Below are 25,987 nucleotides of genomic sequence, written 5' to 3' on the forward strand. Positions count from 1 at the left end.
TTGTATTGGGTTTTTATGGGGGATAAAATGGTATAGTGAAATCCAGCAAACCTGATGATGGCTGAGGACACAGAGTTAAAAACAACCCCTCTCCATCACTCATTCTCTGACGACACATTGCTGTCCCACTGAAATCCCAAGGATTCTGTCCACTGATGCTAAGCGGGTGATGGATGTTGCGATTTGCCATTCGTCTTGTTGAGCACACTATTTTTCTTTACAGCCTCCCGTTCCCCATCACATACTATTTTCAAAAGTTCATTTTAGGAGGGTTCATAGGAACCTTCTTACGCCATTGAAAGCATGAGTGAGGGGCTGGAGTGGGGGTTCACACTGACTAGCCATGCCCACTTTCAGGGACTGTGTGAAAGGGACCTACATGAGGGGAAATCCCAATTAGCCTAGGCTGATTCCCTCTCACATACGGGAGGTCTTGCGCATGTAAGCAAGACATTTACACTGTGTAAATGGTCTCGTCACCTCACTTCAAAAAGGCTATTGTGGAGCTGGAAAAGGGTTGGAAAAGGGCAAATGATCCAGGGAAAGGAGCAACTTCCCTGTAAAGAAATGCTATGACATTTGGGGCTTTCTAGTTTAGAGAAGTAGCAAGTAAGAAGTGACACGATAGTAGTGTGCAAAATTACGTACGGTGTGGTAAAAGTGGATAGAGAAAAGTTTTCTCCCTCTCTTATAACAATAGAATTCATGGACATCCAATGAAACCGAACTTTGAGGGATTCAAGATAGATACACACAAAAAGTATTTCTTTGCACAGGGCATAGTTAAATTATGGAATTTGCTTCCACAAGGGCCGGTGATGGCCACTAACCTGGATGGCTTTAAAAGAGGATTTGACAAATTCATGGAAGATGGGATTCATGGATAGGGAAAGGCATTTCTCCCTTGTGATACTTGAATTCAAGGCCACCCAATGAGCTGCATTTTGGAAGATTCAGAACAGACAAAAGAAAGTGCATTGTTAAACTATGGAATTTGCTCCCACAATAGGCAGCCTTGGCCACCAGCCTAAATGTATTTTACGGGAAATTAGACAGATTTATGGGAGATAAAGCTATCAATAGCTACTAGCCAAGATGGCTATGTTCTACCTCCACTTTCAGTATGATTATGAGTGCCACTTGCTGGGGAGCACAACTGTGGAGAGTCCTGTTGTACTCAAATTATGCTTTCAAGGCTTCCCATGGGCATCTGGTTGGCCACTGTGAGAAGAGGATGCTGGACTTGATGGGCCATTGGCCTGTTCCAGGAGGGGTATTCCTGTGTACACTTGTATGCACCTAGGGGCATTTCATACTCCCTCCAAACCTGCAGGCAGCTGGGTGCATTGTCAGTGCACTGATACATCCATAACATGACCCCATGACTTCCTTTTGATTCCAGATGTCACCATTCCCAACCCTTCACCAGCTTCTCCAGAAGAATATCTTGAGGGGCTTTGTCCAAAGCCTTGCTTAAATCAAGATACATTGCATCCACAGCATTCCCCTGATCCACCAAGCTTTTTAACTCTATCAAAATTTTTTAAAAGAGTGATCTGGAATGACTTGCTTTTCAGAAACCCAAGCAGGCTCTTAGTAATCATGACATCCCTTTTTAACTGATCCCACACAACTCTTTAATTTTCTGTTTCTGGACCTTTCCTGCTATTAGCATCAAGCTGACCAGCTGGAAGTTGCCTGTGTCCTCTTTCTCCCACTTTTGAAGATGGGGACAACATTTGCCCACCTCCATAGAATTCCCTAAGAATTCTCTTAAGATTATAGACAGAAGCTCTACAATTGCATTTGCAAGTTCCTTTAGTACCCTTGGTTGCAGTTCATCAGGCACTGGATATTTGAATCCATTCAAAGTAGCCAGCTGTTCCTTTACCACCTCTTTTTTCTGTTTTGGGCTCCCTCTCTGCATCATTTATTTTATTATCACCCGGTTGGGCACTATTTTTTCTTTTGGAAGAAGGCAGAGAGAAAGTAGGTATTGAGCACTTTCACTTGCTTTCCATCACCCAATATGCTCCATCTTCTCCACACAAAGAACACAATATTTTTGTTCTTTCTCTTGCTTCGAACATAGCCAAGAAAAAACATTTATTATTATTTTTAACCTCTCTTGTAAGTCTGAGCTCATTCTGAGCTTGAGCCTACCAGACCTTCTCCCTGCTTGTTTATACTCTTCCTTCATGAGACACCTCTTCTTCCATTTCTTATACATGCCCTTCTTAACTCTAAGCTCATCTGTAAGCTCATTTTGCAACCACACCAGTTTCTTTAGATGCATCCCACTTTTCTTTCTTGTTGGAATTGTTTGAGATTGTGCCTTCAGTATCTCACCTTTAAGAAACCCCCATCTACCATGGACTCCTTTCTCTTTGAGTATTTCTGACCGTGGAATCTAACCCAGCTTTTTGATGTCCGCTTTCTAGAAGTCCAAAGTGGATGTCCGACTACACTTGGCTTTCCTTTTCCTCTGTATAGGAGGACGTCCCAAAGGGACGTGGTCACTTCCTCTCAAGGTCCTCACTACTTCCACCTTATTGACCAGTTCTTCCCTGTTGGTGAGGATCAGGTCCAAGATCATCAATCTCATTGTTGCTTCTTCCACCTTCTGGAAAATGGAACACAAGTTGAATCTTTTCAAGAGCTTAGTCCTGTGCCCCAAAAATGGATTTTATTTTATTTACCAACTCAACTTTTAATTCTGCACTTCAACACTTCATCCATTCCACTTATTGTATTTAAAAATAAATAAATAAATCTGCCTATTCAAAAGAAATGTTCCTTCTGACCTGGAGAATCTTTTTTTTATGTGTTGCTAGCAAAGAACCTGTGTTGAAATGCCTGTTACCCCTACACTTCAATCATAACCTTTCCCCCACCGCCCCTCCCATTTTTCTTAGCAAGTGGAGTGATAATGCTGTATAGAATTTTGTATCTGATTCTTAAGATTGATTATGTGTGTGCTAATGTATTTTCTGCCCCCTAATGTTTCGGTAATGGCCCTAAAGGGAGCGAACAGCCATTGAAACAAGCAATGAGAATAGAATAAACTGAGTGTAGAAGAATTCTCAGCCTTGACATTCCAACTGGTTCATTTGTCAGAGGAAGAACAAAGCTGCTTACCGAGAGTAGAACTTGGCAATGGATTAAAATAGCATTAAAAAAAGAAAAAAACAAGAATTGAACCTTCTTGCCTTTAGAACGGTTCGGCTTGCATCTGCTGCTGATAGCTTTGTTCCAACATAAAAGTGTGTCATGGATGAGAGTTATTTCTGTTACCGTTTTCTGAACATGGACCAAAGGATGGGACGAGTCCTTGAGGATTAAACAGCAATTGTTTTAAAATGTCATAATCCAAGGTCTTAATTATTAATTTTTTAAAAGGAAATTGCGACTCTGGAATTACACTATGTTGTGTGGAGAAAGAAATCAAATGAATTGATGATTACCAGCCATTTTTGATTAGCCATTATTGATGGACCATTATAAAGACATTGAGCTTTATCTAAGCGGGGTTTACTCAGAGCAGAGCTACTGAAAGTAATAAACCCAAGTTAATTGATTTCAAGGGTCAGGACTGACATTGGATACAACACTTCACACTAATAGCAAGCCTAGTTGAGCGAATGCCGACAGCAGTGTTAGGGAGCCTGTGATCCTCCAAATGTGTTGGACTCTCCAACTTCCATCAGCCCCAGCCAGGCTGGCCAGTAATCATGGAGGATGGGAATTGTAACTAAGCAACATCTAGAGGGCTACTTGTTACCTAGTCTGGACCTATAGCACTAGAGTCAAAATGCAACTGGTGATGATCATGGCTACTAGCCATGATGGCTATGCTCTACTTCTGTGGTTGGCAACAGCAATGCTTCCGAATGCCATTTGCTGGAAACCACATGGTGCTCTGGCCCTGCTTGAGGTTTTCCCACAGGCCTCTGGGTGGCCACTGTGAGAACAGGATGCTGGATTAGATGAGCTTTTGGCCTGATCCAGTGGGCTCTTCTCATGTTCTCAGTTGCCAGGGAGCAAAAAGCAGGAAAGGGCTAGTTGCCTTTATATATTGTTTATGGGATCCCATAGACATCCAGTTTGACCGCAGTGGAATGATAGACTTGATTCACCTTTGGGCTGATCCAGCAGGGTTCCCCTTAAATGTTTAAATAAATAGAATGATATTAATTATGCTAAGCACTTTGGAATTTGGATTAATTTTCTGTTTTGTTTTTTTAAGGACTGCATTGATGTAGAGGAGGATGAAGATGATGATGACAAGGTAAGATGCAATATAGAGCAGATTGGATAAAAGCAAGTGCCACGTGTTCATTGCTGAATCCATTCAGGGCACTTCTAAGTTGTCATTGTTTTCAGTTGAGATTCGTTCACAACATGGCAAAGGAAAGTAGCCGGGAAATGCACAAAAAAGTGTGGGATGATGCCTGATGCAACATCATTTCATTTCCCCACACGCAAACCACAATGAATGCTCACTAAACAGCCCGTGTTGTCTAATCTCTCCACTGACAAATTGGGAAGAATACTCATAAAACAGGTCATCTGGAAGTGACCTCAGTCCCATTTCTGTAGCCATCAACTTTTTTAAAAAAGCCCAAAATTAATATTATAGGGTTATAGCCAACTGCATTTTACTCAAAGTAGACTCACCAAAATTATTGGACCTAAGTTAGGAATGTCTGTTAACTTCAATGGGTGGTATTCAATGCTTGTCCTGCTCAGAGTAGACCCATTGAAGCTAGTAGACAGGACTAACGTTCATTTATTTTAATGGGTCTGTTCTGAGTAGGACTTGAATATTACTTATTGTGTTTCACCCTACAAAATACACACTTTTGTTCACATTTTATCCTAAAATGTACACTTTAGCCTCATAGACTTTTTTTTTGGGAGCCAAGAACTGTCTCGTAAATTTCAGAGAATTGCGAAACTGCAAGACAATTGTGTTCCATCCAGGAAGCACAAATCAGGTTGTTCCATTTAAAAACAAAGACCAAACTACGTCTTCAAGTATCTCTAACACACATACACAGAGTGGCAGCCATGTTGATCTATTGGGACAGCAGGGAATCTGTAAAAAGATGGTGAAACAATATTTTGATTCCTGGGTTGGGGAACTGGATCAGACCAGCCGGCCAGATCCCAACACCCCCTAACCTCCACAAACCACTTTGACAGGGGGGCAGGCCCTACCCTACCTTCTTAAAGTAGCATTCACACCATTGCTAGATGTATGGACGACATCATTTCAGCCCTTGAATCTTTGCTGGCCATTTAGATTTTCAAGGACAGTGCTTTAGAAGAGTACTGGTGAGGTCCAAGCATACTGCTTGTTGCACAGAAACATTGGGATAATTATTACATTTTAGTATTGTGTCACCGAAACACACAAAAGTAAACTTTCTAAAATACATCCCACCCCGCAATGAAATGACTCCTAAAACTTGGAAAAGCTGTTGGCTGGGATCTGACACAGAAGGTCATGGTTTCTATCAAACGTGTGCGTGTTTTATCAAAAGTATACAGAGAAAAGAGGGGGAGAGGGAGCTTTCTTGGATTCTGTTGCATGTCAGACATAACAGACCTCGCTTCTGGGAATTGTAACACACCCTCGGAGACTAACTGTTTACGACTTAGAAACACATAGACACTTAGTTCAAAAACAGAAGAGCAGATTAACTCCCTTCCATCTGAATGATCAATCTTTAAAAATGGAAGGGCTGAGCTTCCAGCTCTGCCTTTTCCAACAGAGGAGACAGCAGCAGAAGATAACAGTGGTTCATTCCCAGGGCACTTTTCCTTTCTTGAATGCTTGCTCCATAGCATTGCCATTTTAAATGTATATTTCAACTTCTTACATAAAATTGTAAGAGCTCTGAAACTCTGCTTCTACAACAAGGACTGCATACACACAGAGGGTCTTTTTAAAAAAAGATAATTTATATATATAACATGGATGGTTCTTATGAATCCATACACATTATCCAAATTTCCAGCTGTAATGTCCTGGGGACAGTACAAAAATGTTTTTTATCTGACACAGACAGTTGTTGCCAAGGAAGAATGTTGTTCGAGCTGTACTGTTCAGGATAGTAAAGGTAAAGGGGCCCCTGACCATTAGGTCCAGTCATGGCCAACTCTGGGATTGCGGCGCTCATCTCACTTTATTGGCTGAGGGAGCCGATGTACAGCTTCCGAGTCATGTGGCCAGCATGACTAAGCCGCTTCTGGCGAACCAGAACAGCACATGGAAACGCTGTTTACCTTCCCACCGGAGTATTCATCTACTTGCACTTTGAGGTGCTTTCAAACTGCTAGGTTGGCAGGAGCAGGGACTGAGGAACGGGAGCTCACCCCATTGCAGGGATTCGAACCGCCGACCTTCTGATCGGCAAGTCCTAGGCTCTGTGGTTTAACCGACAGTGCCACCCACATTCAGGATAGACGTATCTGCAAAGATACTTTGGAGAGTGTATCCTCAAGACCAGTTTCGTAACAAACAGCTACCATATTGCATAAAATTTATCTGGATTTTCTGTTCCTTTTTTCACTTTTGAGTTGTGAATTATTTTCTCGGCCATGGCTGAACACCAAATATTTTTACACTGTAACTCCAAGGGTAGTCCTTGTAAGGCCTTCCAGGTATGAGCCATAGCTTGTTGAGTGACCATACAGTTTCAACATGTCCCTGTATCATTCAATATCCTTGTAGGAGCCAAGTGTTCATGAGCTCTAGTGCTTTGTGTTTGCTCTGTGTTTGTTCAGTGAGAGAGAATGTTTGATTTTTCAGCTTTTTCATGTGAGTTCTGGACTCTGGTCTTGAGTCAGACACAGCTGCCTGCCAAGAAAGCCTTAAAAAAGGCTCGAGGGAACTGAGCTGGTCCTGAGGTATCGACTCACATAGCATAGCTCAAATAAGGCCTTGATCCTTGGGTCTGGAAGAGCATCTCTGAGTTTATCTGACTAAGCACCAGCTCCTGCAGCAACATATAATCTCTGTAAATTGAAGATGAGGCAGAATATATTTTGGGTAACCCTCCCCATTTGGCCCAGAGCATTTGGCCACATCCACATCATACATTTAAAGCACTATGCTACTGCTGTAAAAAATCATGGGCTTCTCCCCAAAGAATCCTGGGAAGTATAGTTTCTTGAGGGTGTTGGAAGTTGTTAGGAGACCCCAATTCCCCTCTTGGAACTACAGTTTGCCGAGCTCCCTAGGAAGAGGGACTGATGGTTAAACCACTCTGGGAATTATCACTCTAGAAGGGGAAAGGCACAGCCCCCAACTCACAGCCCCCAACCCACTTCAGCCTTTGTTTCTACCTACCATTGGTGTGAGGCTCTTGGAAAACATTCGGGGGGGGGGAGGAGGTAACCCTTGGTTCCCAACCCCTGCACTAGACCATCTGTATCAGGGTGCCACCAATGCTTTGAGGCCTGTGGGCGTATTTGGAATTTTGAGAGTGCTATAGCACAGCATCCCTTCTTGTAAGGTGAAATTTACAGCCATTGATATGCCCATTTTTGCCTGCACCCACCACTGGTTTGTGCTCCCCCACCAAAAGTTGCCCAGAAGAGAATGTGACCTTCAGGCTGAAAGAAGCACCTCCCAGTCCTTTGCTAATTAATATTTTGTCCCCTGCCAACCAATGGCAGTCTGACCTATGGCCTGTTTTAGACATTTCCATAGAAAAAGTTTTTCATCCATCCCTGTGTGTGGGGGATATTTAGTATCTTGTAGTAAAGCTGAGGGATGTAGGTGGCACTGTGGGTTAAACCACAGAGCCTAGGACTTGCCAATCAGAAGGTCGGCAGTTCGAATCCCCGCGACAAGGTGATCTCTCGTTGCTTGGTCCCTGGTCTTGCCCACCTAGCAGTTCAAAAGCACGTCAAAGTGCAAGTAGATAAATAGGTACTGCTCTGGCAGGAAAGTAAACGGTGTTTCCGTGCGCTGCTCTGGTTCGCCAGAAGCGGCTTCATCATGCTGGCCACAAGACCCGGAAGCTGTACGCCGGCTCCCTCAGCCAATAAAGCGAAATGAGCACCACAACCCCAGAGTTGGTCATGACTGGACCTAATGGTCAGGGGTCCCTTTACCTTTTCTAAAGCTGAACAATAGGAATCCTAGGGCAGCTTACAGTGAAAATGTTAGAAGACTATAAAGCAAATATATTACATACCAGATACCAATTAAGCAACCTAAACATTTTCATGTTGGCCGGGGAAGTTTATTTAAGCATACATTAAAAAGCTGATTGCATTGATCAGTTTTCAACCTGTCATCTAATTCACTTGAGCTTCATCCAAACTTCCTGGGGATATGGGCAAGGGAATGCCAACCCACAGTCCAGCTTCACTTACAAAACCAGAATAACTTCTTAGCTTTGACTTCCCAAAAGGGGATAGGAGTGCCCCTCAGCTGGAGGACAGTGCTGAGTTTTCGTCCATCCTATATAAAGCAGCAAATTGGATTTTAGTGTCATTTCTCATTTTCCCGATCTTAAATTTGCCTTTCTTCAGGAGACATGAGCACAAAACCACCTGATACTGTAAAATCAGCTCCAGAAGCTTTTGGATCTAAATTCAAAAGGCCACTGATATTGAAGGACATAACTCACTTAGCCCACTAATTTCATTGGGTCTATTCTGAGTAAAATTTAGCTGGATACAACCTATACTTTTCTTGGTGGGTGTGGCCAACTTAGCCTTTCATTGCTGATGGTTGTCTTGAACTTTCATCTACATCAAGCGGAATCAAGTGGAATTTTCTTTAATTGAGACTTGAGAAACTGTGTTTATGATGTCACCGAGATACACCCTGTATTGAATGATCCCTGGCTGTAGCATAACTTTTTCTTTACCAAAACAACTACCAAATATTGAAATCTGTTAAAACTACCATTGTGCCCTACACTCCAACTTGAGTTGTTTGGAAGCTACTCTCAGTCCAGCCATAGGCCCAATTAACCCTCTCACCAAAGTCTTTGATCCATCCTGTTTTCCTGGTGGAGCCTGTACAGATAACCCCAATTTTCTCTGCTTCCTGTTCTCCAGGGGGCTAGCTCTGCAGAGGCTCATTTTATTTATTAAATATATTTTTAGACAGCTTTGCAGGCAATGTGCATAACCCTGTCTCTAGGGTCAGAGGTGCTGAAAGTGAGACACACTGTTGCACAATGTCACAAAACCTTGGCCTCTTGGAGTGAACACCCAGCGTGTTCATTGTAAGCCATTGGGTGATGGGTGCTTGACAAACGTTAGATGTTGAACATTTTGGCCTCCCTTGGGCAAGAGCTACACATCTTATTCATTTTCCAAGTTCAAGCTGAGGTGAATTACTCAGACACAAAAGCCTTTAAATTCCGACTCTGTTCAACTTTCCTCCACCCCTCCCTTAGTTCTTTTTCTCTGACATGCTTAATCTTCACCAAGACCCTCTTTTGTAGTTTTGCTTAAGCAATTAATGGAGAAGCAAGGTCTTTTCTTAGCTCAGAATATGCAGGGAAGATTTTAAGCAACACACTGATCATGTAATTAATTCTCAGTTGTAAATTCGTTTTGATGGTTTTAATGCTTTCCCAGAGGAAGAGGGCTGCCTTTATTCTACACCGAGTAGCACAGCCGGGTGAGAAACAGTTGAAGTAAGAAAGGGGCTGTGAAGAAAAAGGGGTCTCCCTCTGCTTAGTTCAGGATGAGAAGGAAAGGTTGAGAGGACAGATTTGTCATACAGGCAGGGAATTTTCGCCTTAATTTTAAACAAAGGCTTCTGAGCTCAGAGTATCAAGTCACTGATGCCCATCTGTGTGTGTTTCTTCAGTGAGCCAGTTAGAAATTGGCTTAAGAGGACCACGTTGCCAAAGAAGTTGCAATCAAAATAATAATATTCACCAAAAGAAGTGGAATGCAGAACAACTGGGGTGAAATGGATTGTTCAATACAATGCAGCCTCGGGACTCTTACCAAAATGTACGTTGTGTGAAGCTGCCCTGGTATCTAGTCCAGAAGCTTCAACTAGTGCAGAACGCAGTAGACAGACTGCTCAAAGGGGCAGGTTACTGTACTGACAATGGGCTACTCCACTGTTGACACAGCTGCACTGTTTGCCGATTTGCTATTGGGTCTGGTTCAAGGTTCTTGTGTTAATTCACAAAGCTCTAAACAAGTTGGACCCAAAGTATCTTAAGGAACGCATAATTCCTTATGCTCCACTTCAACCACTGATTTCCTCTGATGAGGCACTTCTTGTGGTTTCCTACACCCCTAAGGTTCAGTCAACCTTTGTTAGGAGCCAAGTGTGGCAGGCCCTGCCCTGTAGAAGTCCCTACCCATAGCCACTGGACAGGATTCATCTGTGTCTTCTTTTAGAACTTCTCTGAAAACTATAGTTTTGACATGCCTTTGCAATATTCTTTTTCTTTTTAAGAACGGTATAATTTATGTTGTATACTGCCTTGTTATACTTGCATGAAAGTGCAAATTATAAATGCTCAGGTAAATAAGTAAAATGCAGTGTAATCCAAGAAAAGACAGGCAAGCCCATAGGCTTAAACTTTCCCCTGCCTAATCATGTACAAATATGAGGCTTGTGTCCAATTTTAAAAGTGTATGGGAGACAGTCTTGCAGCTTATTTCTAGGCCCTAGACCAGAGCTTTCCGAACTTTTCATGTTGGAGACACACGTTTTAGACATGCATCATTTCTTGACACAATAATTATGTTTATTAGCAAACCAGAGGTTAAACTAACCCCTTTCCAGCCCCAGGAGAAGCACGGAGAGCATTCACGCGACACACCTACATACTGCAGCCGACACACTAATGTGTTACAACACACAGTTTTGGAAATCTCCACCCTAGGCCTCTACTAGGAGAGCAGAGTGGTCATGTAAGAATACAGTAGTTTCCCACCACTTTATAGTTTAGACCAGAAGCTAACCCAGATTAACCAGCAGTCTACTCATTTGTTCACTGGATTTCTTAGCCCTTGTTATGTTATATACAGATTGATAGAGACAGATGTAGATTCATATGGCTATTAATATAGATACGGACCCCCATATGACTCTTAGGATGTCCTTCAGCATAAATCAGTAACTTCATTTTAACTTGATCTCTGAGTTGCAGGCAGTCCAGATAGTCTGCAACAAGAAGATTTAATGTTGTGTTTGCTAAAGTGTGTCATCACCACATTTTTGTAGCACAATCTAAGATGTGTAAACAAAGTCAGCAGGATGCATATCCAGCTGCCAGATGATATTCTTCACAGTTCCAGGTTGCAAGAACAGGCTTGCCCTGGAATATCTTGGTATTGTGTGTGTGTGTTTTAAATTCTGTTGCCATGAAGAATTGGCCAGAAGTTAGAGTGAGCCAGACAAAGCACTGGGTGACCCTGCTAGATTTTTAAGCAGAGGCCTCACTATGTGCTGTGTGCTGTGACCTGTGCCAAGACAGGAGAAGGCTACATGGAGCTACATGCTGGCAAACACACGTGCCCAAAACTGTGTGTACAGAGATAACATCTGGGGAGGGAAGCATTTGTAGGGAACAAACAATGATTGGGAGGGTTAAGCATCCCCATCCATCTGCTAGGATGGTCTTAAGGGGAAAACACATGGATGAGCAGCCTGTGTTTGCCTTGTATTGTATAGTTTGAGGTAGCCAGTGTTGTGTCCTGGGTATCCTGGGTGACAATTCCCATCGTCCCTGACTAGCTGGAGCTGATGGGAATTGTGGCCTGCCATATGTAGAGGACACCATATTGCCAATCCTTGGTTTATTTCCATCCTCAGTGATATGGCTGTGTGGACTGTTGCTGATGGAAGTTGTAGTTCAAAACATCTAGAGGGGCCCCAGATTGGGGGAGCCTGTTTCAAAGGATCAGTGGCATAGCGTGGGGGGTGCAGGGGGGGCCGGCCGCACCGGGTGCAACATCTGGGGGTTAGGGGGCACAAATCCACAGGTTAGGGGGCGCAAATCCACGGGTTAGGGGGTGCAAATTACTTGCCTTGCCCCGGGTGCTGACAACCCACGCTACGCCACTGCAAAGGATATGAATTTCTGAAAACGTCTCTTTCTGTGCTATATTTTGCCTCTCTTATAAGCAGCTTTGCAGTTCCAAGAACTTTCAAGTGACCTGAAGGAACCTTCCACCCAAGTGCTAAAAGCAGAAGTGTAGGTTTCTGTTGTTTTAAGTCTTGAAATAGAATATTCATAATGAATACCATAGGTTTCCAGGTTACCTCTCCAGGCGGTTTGAGCGCCTGAATTTCAAACTTTGCTGTGCTGAAAGATATTACCAAACATCTTACAATAATCTTCCTACAACCCACATTGTCTGGGACAATTTTAGGACATACAAATCTTATGCATTTGTGTTTTTCTTTTCTCCCCCACCCCCTTGCCGTTTTTCCTTAATCCTCCCAGGAATCTGATAAAAAAGGCTTGATAGAAAGAATCCACATGGTTCAAGACATTGTTATAACAGTCCAAACACTTTTGGAGGAAATCGCATCTTTTGCAGAGAGGATAAAGAAGTAAGTAAAAATGTTGCTCCCATGCTCTGAAATGTTTCTGAATGCCATGACTGAAAACAAAAGATTGAACTGGGAAGTGCTGGAAGCAAATCTCAAATGGCAGAAAGATCATTTATTACACTGTGTTTTCAGTTCACTGGTGACGACACCCATCGTTGTAACAATTCATTCATTTCTCTTTCGGTCTCTTTCATGCAAATTATGCATGGAAGCTTCTGAAAAAGCATGCTTTGGTTTATCTCTGGACATTGTTTCCAGCCTCTCTAGAAATTGTTTTGAGACCTGTGCTCATGGATTTTCCAAAACTACCTGTCTCTCTCTTGCCTTCAGCAGAGGAGCACAAAATGATATAGCAGTAAGCTCCAACATTGCCTTCCTTGCCCCATCATTATCAATAGGGGCAGCTGATCTGTGTAAGTATGTTGTGTGTGTTCACTGGCACTACCTTAGCTCTGCAAATCTCATCCTCTGTAAAAAATACCCTGTTCCAGAAGCAACTAAAGGCTTTATTTGGGAAACTAAGACAAGGCGGAGTCCCTTAGACTGATTTCAGGATAGTTCAGATGAACTGAGACCAAATTATTGTCTTGCACTTCTGAAATGCTATCTCACGCCTGCACAGGCCTGGTTCCTAACAGTGACACCCCTCTGACCTTCCCTTGTGTTTCTGTGTTACTATTAAACTACTGAGCCCTACTGGAAATGGGAAACAGAAGAAGAGTCTTGCTGACTCGAGCCAAACGCCCAGCCTATCAAGTCCAGCATTCTGTTTGCATAGTGACAAACCATATGTCTCTGGGAAACCCACAAGCGGGACTTAAGTGCAACAGCATGCTCTCTCCACTTGTGATTTCCAACCAGCAACTTGTAATCAGAGGCATGCTTCCTCCAACAGCAGAGGCAGATCATAGCAATCCTGCCTGGTAGCTATGCATAGCCTTATCCTCCATGAATTTGTCTTATCTTCTTTTAAAGCCCTCTAAGTTGGTGACCATCAAGTTGGGAGGAAGAGTGAAAAGCAAGCGACTTTGGTTGCGTTTTAGTTACACCTACTAATTTGCTTTAATCCAGGGATGAGGAACCTGGGGTCTTCAGATGTTGCTGGACTACAACTCCCATCATCCCTGACTTACTCGATGGGGCTGATGGGAGTTAGACTCCAACCATATTTGGAGGGCTACAGGTTGTCCACCCCGTTTTAATTCTTTACATATGTACCATCCCACATTTTTCCCAAGGATCTCAGAACGTATGGTTCCCACTCAGTCTGTCATCCTTCCAATTTACAGCTTCCAGTCCTGCTTAGCTTCAGTGGCAAAACTGTGTAATATACACTGGGCCACTCTCTGGCATGTCTTATCCCTCAAGAAGCAAAGAGTGATTACATCTTCTCTCTCTCTCATGCACTGGCACAACTGTGTGACCTTCCTCTTTGAAACACACAAATTGAGGCTTGTCAACAGTTCCGCTCTTTAAAAGAACAGCCGTGTGGGGTCTAAAAATGCAACAGATCCATGTGTGTTGTTATTCTGCAACATCTGTCCCAGCTGTGCGGGAAATGGCCAAGGGATGGCCTTGCCTGTGAACAGAGGGCTGTGTTCTCCTTGCAGCTGGATGGCAGGAAGGCTTGGGACGCCGGGTGACCCATATTCATTTTGATTACAATGATCCCAAAGAACTCACTGGGGCATTAATATGGCTGCCATCTCTAATCCTCCAGGAATCCCATTGTAACTCAATATTAAAGTTGCTAGGGACTGAGAGGGAAGGGGGAGAAGTCCACCAGTGTGGTTTTAGCGAGTGTCATGACGGTTTGGATAAGCGCTTCCATCTGCATAACCCTTCCTATCAAAGGGATCTTTAAATAGCTCTGTTCTGTTGGGGTTGGCAGACTTAAAAATATTTTCCATGTGTTTGTGGGCAAGTACGCTTTACCCCCTGCTTTAATTCAAATTGTAAGGCCTTCATTGAAGCTGAGAGAGGCATTATTTCCTCTCAGGCCCCCACCATATTTCCTTAAACAAAAAAAGAAATCAATAAATCAAAGTGTTCTTCATGACTCAATTGGTGCTCCTCCATTTCAGCACATCTGATTGCACCAACATCAGGCTTTGAAGATGTTTACATTGCATCCCTGTCTGGCTCTTGGGACTCTCCCTAGGAGATTCCCCCTTACCAAGATACACCTCTCACCAGGCTCTCCCTACACCAGGAGCAGGGAACCTTTGACCCTCCAGCTGTTGCTGAATTACAACTCCCATCATCACTGACAGTTGGCCATACTGGCTGGGGCTAAGGGGACCCCAACTGTATCTGGAGGGCTACTGGGTCAGGCCAATAACCCATATAGTCCAGCATCCTGTTCTCACAGTGGCCTACCAGATGCCCCAGTGCGAAGCTCACAAACAGAACCTGAGCTCAAGAGCTCCCCTCTTGCAATTCCCAGCCACTGGTATTCAGAGGCAGCCTCGTCCCATGACACTAAAGCTAGCATATTCCTATCATGGCTCCATAAATTTATCTGTCCCCCCTTATAAAGCCTTGATTGTGCTTGTACCCCCAGACCAAGTGCCACACATCAAAGCAACTCTCATGGAAACTGATAGAAGCAGGGTCTCCTTCAATTTCCAGCAGGGCTATTTGCTTAGCTGCTATTGTGGGGTGGAAACAAAGGGTCACTTCCTCTAAGAAAATTCATTGTAAGGGATGGGTTTGCCCTCCTAGCAGCAGTTATCACTACCGGTAGTAGATTGGTCCCTGCAGAAATGGACCAATGGAGAAGTCATCTCCATCAGAGTTGTGTGAATACAAAAGTGCTCATGCTTTGATGAGTACACAATTAGACTGCTTGGGGTGGGGAGAGATAACATTGGAGGTGCACATGAAGATGCCACTTTTCCTAGGAAAGTGAAGGTGTTACTTCATGCTTGTTTACTAGGCCATACCTGGAGCTGGTAGGGACTTGCCTTAGCGGCAGCTATAACAACTAGATTTAACCCAAATGTGTGAACTGGCCTTGTGTTTGAGTCTGCATGTGGTGCTGTTATCTGTGATGGCCTTTTCACATCTGCACGTCATTGAGCAAAGCTCTAACATGTGCGATTCAGCTGTATATCTCATTGGTTTCCAAGGAAATGAAAGTCAGAACATGTAGCCTTCACTTTTGCATTCCAGTGGCATTCTCTTGTTGAATGGAATACCATTCGAGTCATGGTTGCATTTGCAAAATGTGAAATATCTGTGAACACTAAACAACAAACTTCTCTCTTCTTGATTTTTCCTGTTTTTCCACAGCACATTCAACTGGACGGTTCCTTTCCTCTCTAGCCTGGCCTGTTTAGTCCTTGCAGTAGTCATGATCACCCTGTATTACATACCACTAAGGTACATCGTTTTAATCTGGGGTAAGTTGGTCATCATACATTTAAAGCACTATGGTATGGAAGGAAGTCAAAGCTCATTTTGAGCAAATAATATAAGTTGTGAATATGTGTATTGAACTGAAATGAAATATGGAAAACTCAATAAAAATTATGATAAAAAAATAAAGCACTATGGTACCACTCTGAAGAATGATAGCCTCCCCCTTCAGCTCTGGGAGCTGTAGTTTGTAAGGGTGCTGTGAGTTGGTAGGAGGCCCTTATTCCCCTCACAGATCTACTCTTCCCAGAGTTCCATGGAAAGAGGGACTGCTTGTTAAACCACTCTGAAAATTGTAGCTCTGTATGTTGTCACTGAAATATGCAGTTTTGTGCACTTTCCCCTTGTATATATGTGGTTTTGTATGCCTTATTTGGGCTAGAAAACCCCATCACAAATTCAGAGATATGTGAATATTGAAGGACAACTGTATTTCAATTCGTATATGGCTTTGGACATTGCAAATTAGGTAGGTCTGCATTAAAAATGTAAATCACACTGAATTCCTGCCCCCATCCCTAGCCTTGTCAATTATGAATGGCCCATGAATTTAAATTGTCATTCTCCCTAATGAGAATGCGCAGAATGGAAGGGGACACTCACAACTTGGTATATTTTGCAATGGGTCATCCCCTCCCCAAGGCCAAAATGTAGCCAGAAATGCCACCCTTAAGTTCTGAGTGATGGCTGTTCTTGCTTCTCTGCTCCCCCCCTTTTTTTTGAACAATGGGACTTTTCATTGCAGAGACAAGCCGGCTTGCTTTGTAATAAACCTCCCACCACTTCCTTTAAGGAAAGATGTTTGTGAATGATTCCACATGACAGCAACACGTGTCTGGCTTGTCTGTATTTTCGCACTAATTTTTTCTTGTTAAACTCCTCCTCCCTTTCCTGCCTGAGCAAGTAAGGCCTTTTATATAGTGTGATGTGTCTGTTTTATCACCGCCTTTTTTAAAAAAACAAAAACAAAACCATGTTTTATGTTGGTGTTTTCATTCGCAGGCATAAATAAATTTACTAAGAAGCTTAGAAACCCTTATGCCATTGACAATAATGAGTTGCTCGACTTCCTCTCCAGGGTGCCATCTGATGTTCAAAGGGTAAGTAATGAATGGCTGCGTCCAACAGAGACACCAGCCCAAAGAGCCACAGGTGCAGCGCTGGAGGGACACACGGAAGGGGCATTTGGGCTAGAGGAGATAAGGCATCTGAAGAAACCATAAACCAGGGTGGGAAGGGAAAGGAGGAGGCGGACACAGGAAAAGGGAGGGATGAAAACCCGAATGGAAAGGAATTGTATCCCCCAAAGCGCTCTCTTTCTAAAACGCTCACAGACCCACTTCTCCCAGCCACCTTCGCTCTGATTTTAACATTATTTCATTTGGGCTTCCCACACTCGAAGCGCCTGCCTCACTCTGTGTCATGGGCAGGGCAGCCCTGAACTGGTGTCTGAATGGTTCAGCAAGACTTTACAACAGTATTGACCCTTAGACGCTGTTTAAGTTCTGCTTTAAGCAGCAAAACATCTCTGGCTCCCGGTTTGTTTTAAAAGGCATGTGAACTTGACATCCTTTTATGCCATTTGACGAACAGCTCTTGACCAGAAGCATCAAGGTCCAACAGGCTAGTCATTAGAGAAAACCCTCTGGGCAGACAGAATCCCAGTTTATCTTTGTTTGCTTCTGCCCAGTCTACAAAGTCATTAAGCTTAAGTGTATTTTCTGCTCTCGCTGTCTGCACCAATTCTTTCTTGTAGAAGATGCAGGATTTGTACTGGCGGCATGCATTAATATTTATATACAGAAATAAGTTGCTTTCCTGTTTTTCTGTTTAGGTTGCATTTCAGGTTTTGCATTTATGAATTTTGCTTGAGTGGTTTCCCTTATCCTTGGTGGCCTTTGAGCAGGGGCAGTGAACCTCAGACCTGGGGGACAAATGTGGCCCTCCAGGCCCTTTTATCTACCCATTTTCCCCAAAGCTTGGACTTCTTGCAATTAGGATGGGGAAATTCACTGGCAAGTGTGTGATAACTTTTGCCCTGATGCAGCAACATCTAAACTCCCTACCAACAAATCAAAATGAATATTCAATAAACAGGTCATCTGGAAGCACCCTAACAGAGGCAGACAGTTTACCATTGCCTACCTCTTAGAAGACATCTGAAGGCAGCCCTGTTTAGGAAAGTTTTTAATGTTTGAGTCTTAATCGTGTTTTTAATACGCTGTTGGGAGCCACCCAGAGTGGCTGGAGAAACCCAGCCAGATGAGTGACATATTATTGTTGTTACCTAGAATTGTTGCATACATTTCCTAATCCTTCCAAAAAGACAACATTCGGTGGTGGTTCTGTTTTCGATTTGTTGGTTTTTTAAAAGTGTGGAGCTGGAGAGAGGAAGATGTCATTATTGTGTTTTGACCTGGATAAATTCTAGATGAGTAGCTGTGTAAGTCTGTCGCTGAAGCATAAGACAGAGAGTCTCATGACACTTTAATTTAAATGCCAATAAGCTTATTTTTGGAGGTGGTTTTGTACACAGAGGACCACTTCATGAAATTCATGAAGCTAAATATGCATAGACTCAGGTCCAACTGGGTTTGGGAACAACTGTTTTGCAAGGTGAGACCTCCAGGTATAGGGTGGTATATTAATTAATTTGCTTAATTAAATATGAAATTTAAAGAGAGTGGTTGTATGCTTTGAAAGAGAGATTCTGTACACAAGTCAATCTGTCAGAGTGAACAAAGTCCAGTCACAAAGGGTCAACAGGACCAGGAACATCCACGTTTAGATAAAGTTTGGCTTTACTGTGTCAAACCAAAACTAACTTGTATTAGTGACCTTGTGGCTTGCATTTAATGAAATAAGGTTTTGTTCAGACATCTTGCTTTGGGTTTCCTTTATTGTTATTGTTGAGTATGTTATTGTTGAATATGCCTGAGAGTGATATTCAACCAAATCATTGTGCGGGTGCAAAGATTATCACTAGCACTAATGTATCCCACTTTGCACCCCCACATGTCTGCCCTGCACCATTCCCAAATCTGCTCTGGGGGTTGGGGGAACCCAGTGGCGTAGCGTGGGTTGTCAGCACCCGGGGCAAGGCAAGTAATTTGCGCCCCCTAACCTGTGGATTTGCGCCCCCTAACCCTAACCCCCAGATGTTGCGCCCGGTGCGGCCGGCCCCCCCTGCACCCCCCACGCTACGCCACTGGGGGAACCCCAGAACAGATTTAGGGGGCCTACAGGGGAAGGAGAAGGGAAGAAAGTTCCATTGCACAGCAATAATTCCTTGTGCTGATGGAACACTTCCCTTAGCACTGCTCTGAATACAGCTGTTTCTCCATAATGGATGGAAGCAAATAAGAAATGATAATTGTAGACACTATGTTGAGTATTGTAAACAAATGTAGACACTATGTGCTCCAAATTCTGAAAGAACTACACACTTACCGCATGACATGGTGGGAGGGGGTCCCATTCCTTTATCAAACTCCATGAAAGAGAACTAAAAATAAAATGGAATGAGGCCTTTTCTGCCAAATGCCAAAGTCAGGTGGAAGACCCCTCTCCCCGCCTCCCGCTCAGTTGCATCTCATTAGGAAAAAAAAATCTGGTTTTAATATTTTGGTTTTCAAGAAATGATGCATGACTTCTCAAATCCTTCCTGCAATTAATCCCCCATGTTACTGTGTTTAGAAAATGATTCATTACTTTTGAACCTTCCTTAGTTTTTCCCTCGGCTTTTCCTTGGGGAGCCATTAATGCACAGCGTAGTGAGCTTGGGTTACCTTGTTGCAAACGTGACGTCTGTTTGTTTTTACAGGTGCAACGTGCTGAATTGAAACCATACAGTGGCTCTAGTCCCATTAGGAAGAAACGGAGCGCTCTGTAGGATATGAAGCTTGGAATGCGTTGTGCGCGTGCACACACACATAGACACACTCTGTTGCAAATGTACACGCAGGATCTCCCCTGCCCTCTCCTGATCAGTCCAGCGCTGTGGTCCCTGTCTTGTGTCCAAGATGTTTCATCTGCAAGACATGCATCAACATATATAGATATATCTTGTGTATCTGACGCTTTTTCCAAGCACATTGATATGCCCCTGTAAGAACCAAATGAAAACTGGAGAAGCTGGAATGGCTTTCAGTGTGGATTTTGGAGTCAAAACCATACAAGGGACTTCCTCTGATTTTTGTATCATAGAAAAACAAATCTCTCTCTTTTTGCTTTGCACAGCAGATCAACGAAGCTGATATGAAATGTTCCGGGTTACTTTACTTTTTAAAACATATCCAGCAGATTGGCATCGAGACAGAAGAAAAGAGTCATTGTTAGGCCAAATGACAGTGTGTAGATGATATTCAACTCTCAATTAGTGAGTCTTTGATGCCCAACTTCGGCTTTAAGCAATGTACAGTTTGAAAAATTGTTCTATCATAATGACGAGAAATTGCTTAGTGCTGTAGCAGTCTCAATTTTTTCTCACCAAGCAGTTGCTGCTGGTGTTTATTCATTATAAACTGTTTGTACCTGCTGCTGTTCTTGGGAGGAGTCTTTTGCTGGCAACAGACTTCCTTCAATCAGCCACTCAACAGGAATACCAGAACCAAATCTTCTCTGGACCCTATGGATTTCTGATTTTACCTTCTAAAATTCCATCTTATCGAACACTTTGTCCCTTCCCGCCACACCTTAATCTAAAGACTTGCCAACACTACATATGCAAAGTATTTTTTATAACCTTATATGCATTGATTTGCATCATGCCAAAGGAAATGCTATAAAAAAATGCCTGTGATTTTTTTTTTTTAAATGAGCTATTTTAAAAATGTGCAATCTGGATGGTGGTTGTGTTGCATTATACATTGCTAGTTGCATTTAGAGGACTGAAGTGACTTTCGAGTTCTAGTCTGTCTTGCAAACAGGGGAAATTATGCCTGAAAAGCAGAAGAGAAGAGAACATGGTTGTGGAAACCAGAGTTGTGTGTGTTCATCAAATCCCCTGAACGTATTTTAGTTATTCCTTTGATGCCACGCATTGGTCAAGAGTGGAGACGGTGAAACTTTTCCAGCTAGTGAGCTGGATTCTCAGGTCACTCGACACCCACAGATCATTTTGACAGGTGGGCATGGCTGCAGAACCTGCCAGTCACCATGATGTTGGGTGAAGTGCTTCCATTGTCAAGCTGCATGGGCAAAGGCACTGATGACCAGCTGATTGGCAGAGCTCTGTAAGGACCACTGATTAGACTGCAAACTCTACTTCCTTTGCCCATGTAGTTTGTCTTCAAATCATGTGGGTAAAGGCACAGGACTTTGCAACCACTGGCAGTCAGTGGATCAGCAGTGCTTCCAAGCCCTTTTTTTTGGTAGGGAGCAAAATCTTTACCTGACCAAAACCTGATCATAAGACAGGTGACCATAGTTGAGAAAAAAGCATTGTGGGTGAATTAGGACGCCCTGCTCATAGGCTGAAGGTTCCCAATTGCTGGTTCCCAAGAGCAGCCTTTTCCACTCTAGGATGGGTCCCAGGTGTTGTTAGACTACAACCCCTGCTAGAGTTGCCCAGGGACAATGGGAGTTGTAGTTCAGTAATTGAGGACTGTGGTTGAGGAAGGCAAATCTAGAGGCATAGTTCTTGCGTTGTATATGAAAAGGCTATAATGATTCAGTTCCCAGGCAAGCCTTATCCTTCAAGAGGAAAGGCAAGAGGGAACATAACTTTTTAAAAAGTTATTTTTTAAAAAACAAAGAACTCTGGTGGGGATGGGGGGAAATGGATTCTGTTTGCCATTAAAGGTGAACCTACCTAATGTGCACTTTCTAAAACAATACGCATACTGAAACACAGGCAGCTTTCAGAATCTGCATTTCTCTGAATACAAAAATGCATATATTAGGGAAAGGTGGGCACATGAGTGCATATATTAATGAAAATAATATACAAAAATGCCTTATACTGGGGGAAATTGTTTGGGAACATGTGTATATTTGTCAAAGCTGCATAGAAAAATGTGTATGTGTATATATTAGGAGAAACACTGGTGAATAAGGTTTTTTTAAAAATTGCAAATTGCTGCTGAAAGTTGGAATCAGAATATAAGATGGTTAAAGCAAGAAAACCAGGATTGACAGATTTAGGCATTCCTACATGAGATGGCGGGATGCGGGTGGCACTGTGGGTTAAACCACTGAGCCTAGGGCTTGCCGATCAGAAGGTCGGCGGTTCGAATCCCCATGACAGGGTGAGCTCCAGTTGCTCGGTCCCTGCTCCTGCCAACCTAGCAGTTCAAAAGCATGAAGTGCAAGTAGATAAATAGGTACTGCTCTGGCGGGAAGGTAAACGGCGTTTCCGTGTGTTGCTCTGGTTTGCCAGAAGCGGTTTATTCATGCTGGCCACATGACCCAGAAGCTGTATGCCAGCTCCCACGGCCAGTAAAGCGAGATGAGCACCGCAACCCCAGAGTCATCCTCGACTGGACCTAACGGTCAGGGGTCCCTTTACCTTTACATGAGATAGCAAGTGTGGAATGTAATATCCTTTATGCCCAATATGTGAGATTCCAATGTGGGTTTCTCCTTGACTAGCTTTGGAATACTGGTCTAAATGGGTCTTTCTCTGATCCTGCAAGCCAATTATTCCATCCTTAAGTTCCTGTGAAGCATCGGAGTGAAGCAGGTGAAGGAACATGGCACTGGGATGAGGACAACTCTGGAAAGTTTCTTAGCAGAGGATGATTGAATTTTTTCAGTTGATCCAAGACTGGTTCACTGAAAGCTGGGGGGCGTGTTACAAAGACAGCAGGTCTCCAAATCCATATCTGAGAACATTTTTGCCTTGGATAGAAATATCCTGAGTCTTGATATCCACTTGTTATTCCTAGACCCACATGCATAATGCATGCCATGAAAATTCATACCAGATCACCTGATGTTGGATCCACTTGCTTTCCATCAGATGTATCCAGTTACTCTGAGCAGCTTTCTGTGGGTTTGGTTTATGGAGATTCCTTTTTTTTATATACAGAAAACATTTTGATGGCACAATAAATATCAACGTGGAATATATTTTATTTCAAAGTAAAGGGTCATCTTCTTCTTCTTCTTTTTGCATGAGTTAAGGGTTTTATTTCATCCAAATCCAGCCAAGATGTGTGTATTTGTGTGTTTGCCTCTATATCTGTGTTCATTTGCAATCTGATCCAGTAGTGCCTTATGGGGGAGAAGCAGAATATGTATGGCTTACCCACTGACTTCAGTAGAGGACCGTTCTCCATTTGTATTCGACTGAAGTGAATGGAGAAGGCTACTGAAATGTAATGTGATGGTAAAACAAATGTAATAATCCTCATAGAGAGAATATGTATGGGGAAATATGGGCTTTGTCAGACTGGGGGCATAAATTGAAGGGCAGTGTTTATTTGTTTTTCAAGAAAAGAAAATTCATTTTGAAAAATCCCAAAGCAGCATGAGGATGAGGGAGTTGCAAACAGGATGTAACTTAAGACATGTCAGTCTAAACATCAAGGAGAGAGAAGTAATCTGGTGAGTTAAATGGACGGGGATAGTACAAGAATGTGGAGGTCCCTAACTCTTATCAGTCTTCAATCATGCATACCCTTCTTATAAAAGATGAGTTGCACAGAAACATCCAACAAGGGAAGACCCAGCCATGGTGATAATTCTTCACGTATTTGAAAGAATTGCCATTGGCAATTTTTGTGGATTTCTACTGCAGTTCAGTACTTCTGAATCCTGCTCAAAAACTGTGGCATCCATATTCAAAGTCTGCCAATTTTTTTGGACAAATCTGTGGAGTGTTCCACCTGCAACACAATGGTTTTTTCTTCTTCTTTTTGTGACGATCATACATTCTTGCGATATCTGTGTCCTTGCAAAGCTTTGATGTAAAAATGTTGGTATTTTGGCATCTCTTCAAATTCCATAATGTTGTGCAGAGATAAATACTGCAAGCGCCATGCCATACTACGGATACATTTGTACAACTATGCAACCCGTGATAAACATCACCAGAATGGCAACAACCGGGACTACAAATCCCATGATGAATTGTGCTCTCACATAACATGCAACTGACAACATTGAAGGAAAGGTACTGAAACAGAAGCAGTGAAAATTTGAAAAAGCAGAAAGAAATATCTATGGAGTTCAGCTGAAATTTGAATGGCTACTGCTAAATTTGCTTATCATGGTTTGGAAGGCTATGCTGTGAGAAGTATGATGGTGACATCCCAAGTGACAAATTTTGAGAAGCCTAAATTTGGTCTACTCTCCAAGCACACTTTTAAAATGTGCTGAACTGCGGGAAACATTTTTTTCAGCAAATTTTCCCAAAGAGCACCTGTGCAACGAAACAGCGATGTCCTCAGAGGCATCAGACGGTGGCAAGTTCAACTGTCATATGGTTTAAGCCTTGCTTTGATCATAATCCTCTCCCCTTCTTCCACTTTCTCTCTCTTATCCCACCCACCAATATGTCTTAAGATCCCTTGGGCACATCTCAAACAGAGCAAGCTGCTTTCTAAGAAACAGAAAAGACTGTGGGGCGGGGTGAGTGAGGTGGAAAAGGAAGAAGGGAGGGGGTTTTGTTTCCTACCATTCCTGGCAGTGGATGACTTTACTGAAAGTCAAAGCCATCGGCTCACATTTATCACTGCCAGTCTTCCTCTGCATATTTTTTTTTGGGGGGGAAGGGGGGTCTTCGCCATGCACTGTTAACGGTGATTGTCATGTAATTAAATCACTGCTCATCACGAGAGCCTATTTTTATGCTGAGATAAGCATCAGAAGTCTGCAGCAACGTCCCCCAGATCAATAAAGATGTTCCCTGTAGGATTACAAATAGACTGGGGTTGCGCAGGGCACTAGAATTAATTAGAAATTATTTCTCTTTTTCTTCCCCCCCACTTTCTACTTTCAATACATTTTTAATTGTTTATCCATTTTCAATGGTCCTTTGGGGGGGGGGAAATCCTCTCCTTTAGTTCTTGGTAGCGCTTTTTTGCCTATGATATCCTAGGCCATGAGCATTTTCTTGCCCAGGATGGGGCGAAGTGCAGTCCAGTGAAAAAGATATGAGTAGATTATAAAGTCAACAGTGGTGGCTGCTGTCTCCTAAAATTGAAGATGCCATAATTCCAACTCTGCCAAGCCATGCCTACCACAGCCCCAGTCATTCAAAGCTCCTCCTCCTTCCTTTGTCCCAGCCTCCCCTCGGAAGCTCCTCTAATCAGCCTTGCTTACAGTCCCATCTACCATATCTGCAGAACAGGCCTTTTCTGTAGTGGCTCCCTGTTTGTGGAATGTTCTCAGCAGGGAGGTTCGCCAGGCACCTTCATTATACATTTTTAGGCGCCAGGCAAAAATGTTCCTCTTTAACCAGGCCTTTAGCTGATTGACATCTAATGCCCATTTAAAATGTGTTGGGGGAGGTTATCTCAGCTCCTGCCAACCTAGCAGTTCAAAAGCACACCAGTGCAAGTAGATAAATAGGTACAGCTACGGCGAGAAGGTAAATGGCATTTCTGTGCACTCTGGTTTCCATCACATTATTCTGTTGCACCAGAAGCAGTTTAGTCCTGCTGGCCACAGGACCCAGAATTCTGTCTGTGGACAAACGCTCCCTTGGCCTGAAAGCAAGATGAGCACCGCACCCCAGAGTCGCCTTTTGATTTGCAGTGGCTGCCAATCTGCTACTGGGCCAAGTAAGGGATGCTGGTGGCACTGTGGTCTAAACCACTGAGTCTCTTTGGGCTTGCCAATCAGAAGGTCGGTGGTTCAAATCCCCGCAACAAGGTGAGCTCCCGTTACTCTGTCCCAACTCCTGCCAACTTAGCAGTTTGAAAGCGCACCAGTGCAAGTAGATAAATAGGTACCGCTGTGGTGGGAAGGTAAATGGCATTTCCATGCACTCTGATTTCCATCATGGTGTCCCGTTGCACCAGAAGCTGGCCATATGACCCGGAAAGCTGTCTGTGGACA

At 43.2% G+C, this 25,987-nt stretch overlaps 1 protein-coding gene across 3 annotated transcripts in view; it reads left to right on the forward strand.

Annotated features, from left to right (window-relative positions):
- MCTP2 (multiple C2 and transmembrane domain containing 2) overlaps window positions 1-23,086 on the forward strand; it is a 117,379-nt gene extending 94,293 nt beyond the window's left edge. For 2 of the 3 annotated variants that reach the window (XM_083475037.1, XM_083475038.1), the window contains exons 19-23: window positions 4,247-4,288; window positions 12,453-12,562; window positions 15,857-15,966; window positions 16,985-17,082; window positions 19,806-23,086. In XM_083475037.1, coding sequence (XP_083331163.1) covers window positions 4,247-4,288; window positions 12,453-12,562; window positions 15,857-15,966; window positions 16,985-17,082; window positions 19,806-19,874 — 429 coding nt within the window. In that variant the 3' untranslated portion in view covers window positions 19,875-23,086. Of the gene's footprint in view, window positions 1-4,246; window positions 4,289-12,452; window positions 12,563-15,856; window positions 15,967-16,984; window positions 19,049-19,205 lie in introns of all 3 variants that reach the window. The other variant, XR_014519050.1, reaches the window with a different exon arrangement.
- Window positions 23,087-25,987: the final 2,901 nt, after the last annotated feature.

The sequence above is a fragment of the Podarcis liolepis genome, assembly GCF_965112155.1.
Source record: "Podarcis liolepis genome assembly, chromosome: 14".
Taxonomy (NCBI): domain Eukaryota; kingdom Metazoa; phylum Chordata; class Lepidosauria; order Squamata; family Lacertidae; genus Podarcis; species Podarcis liolepis.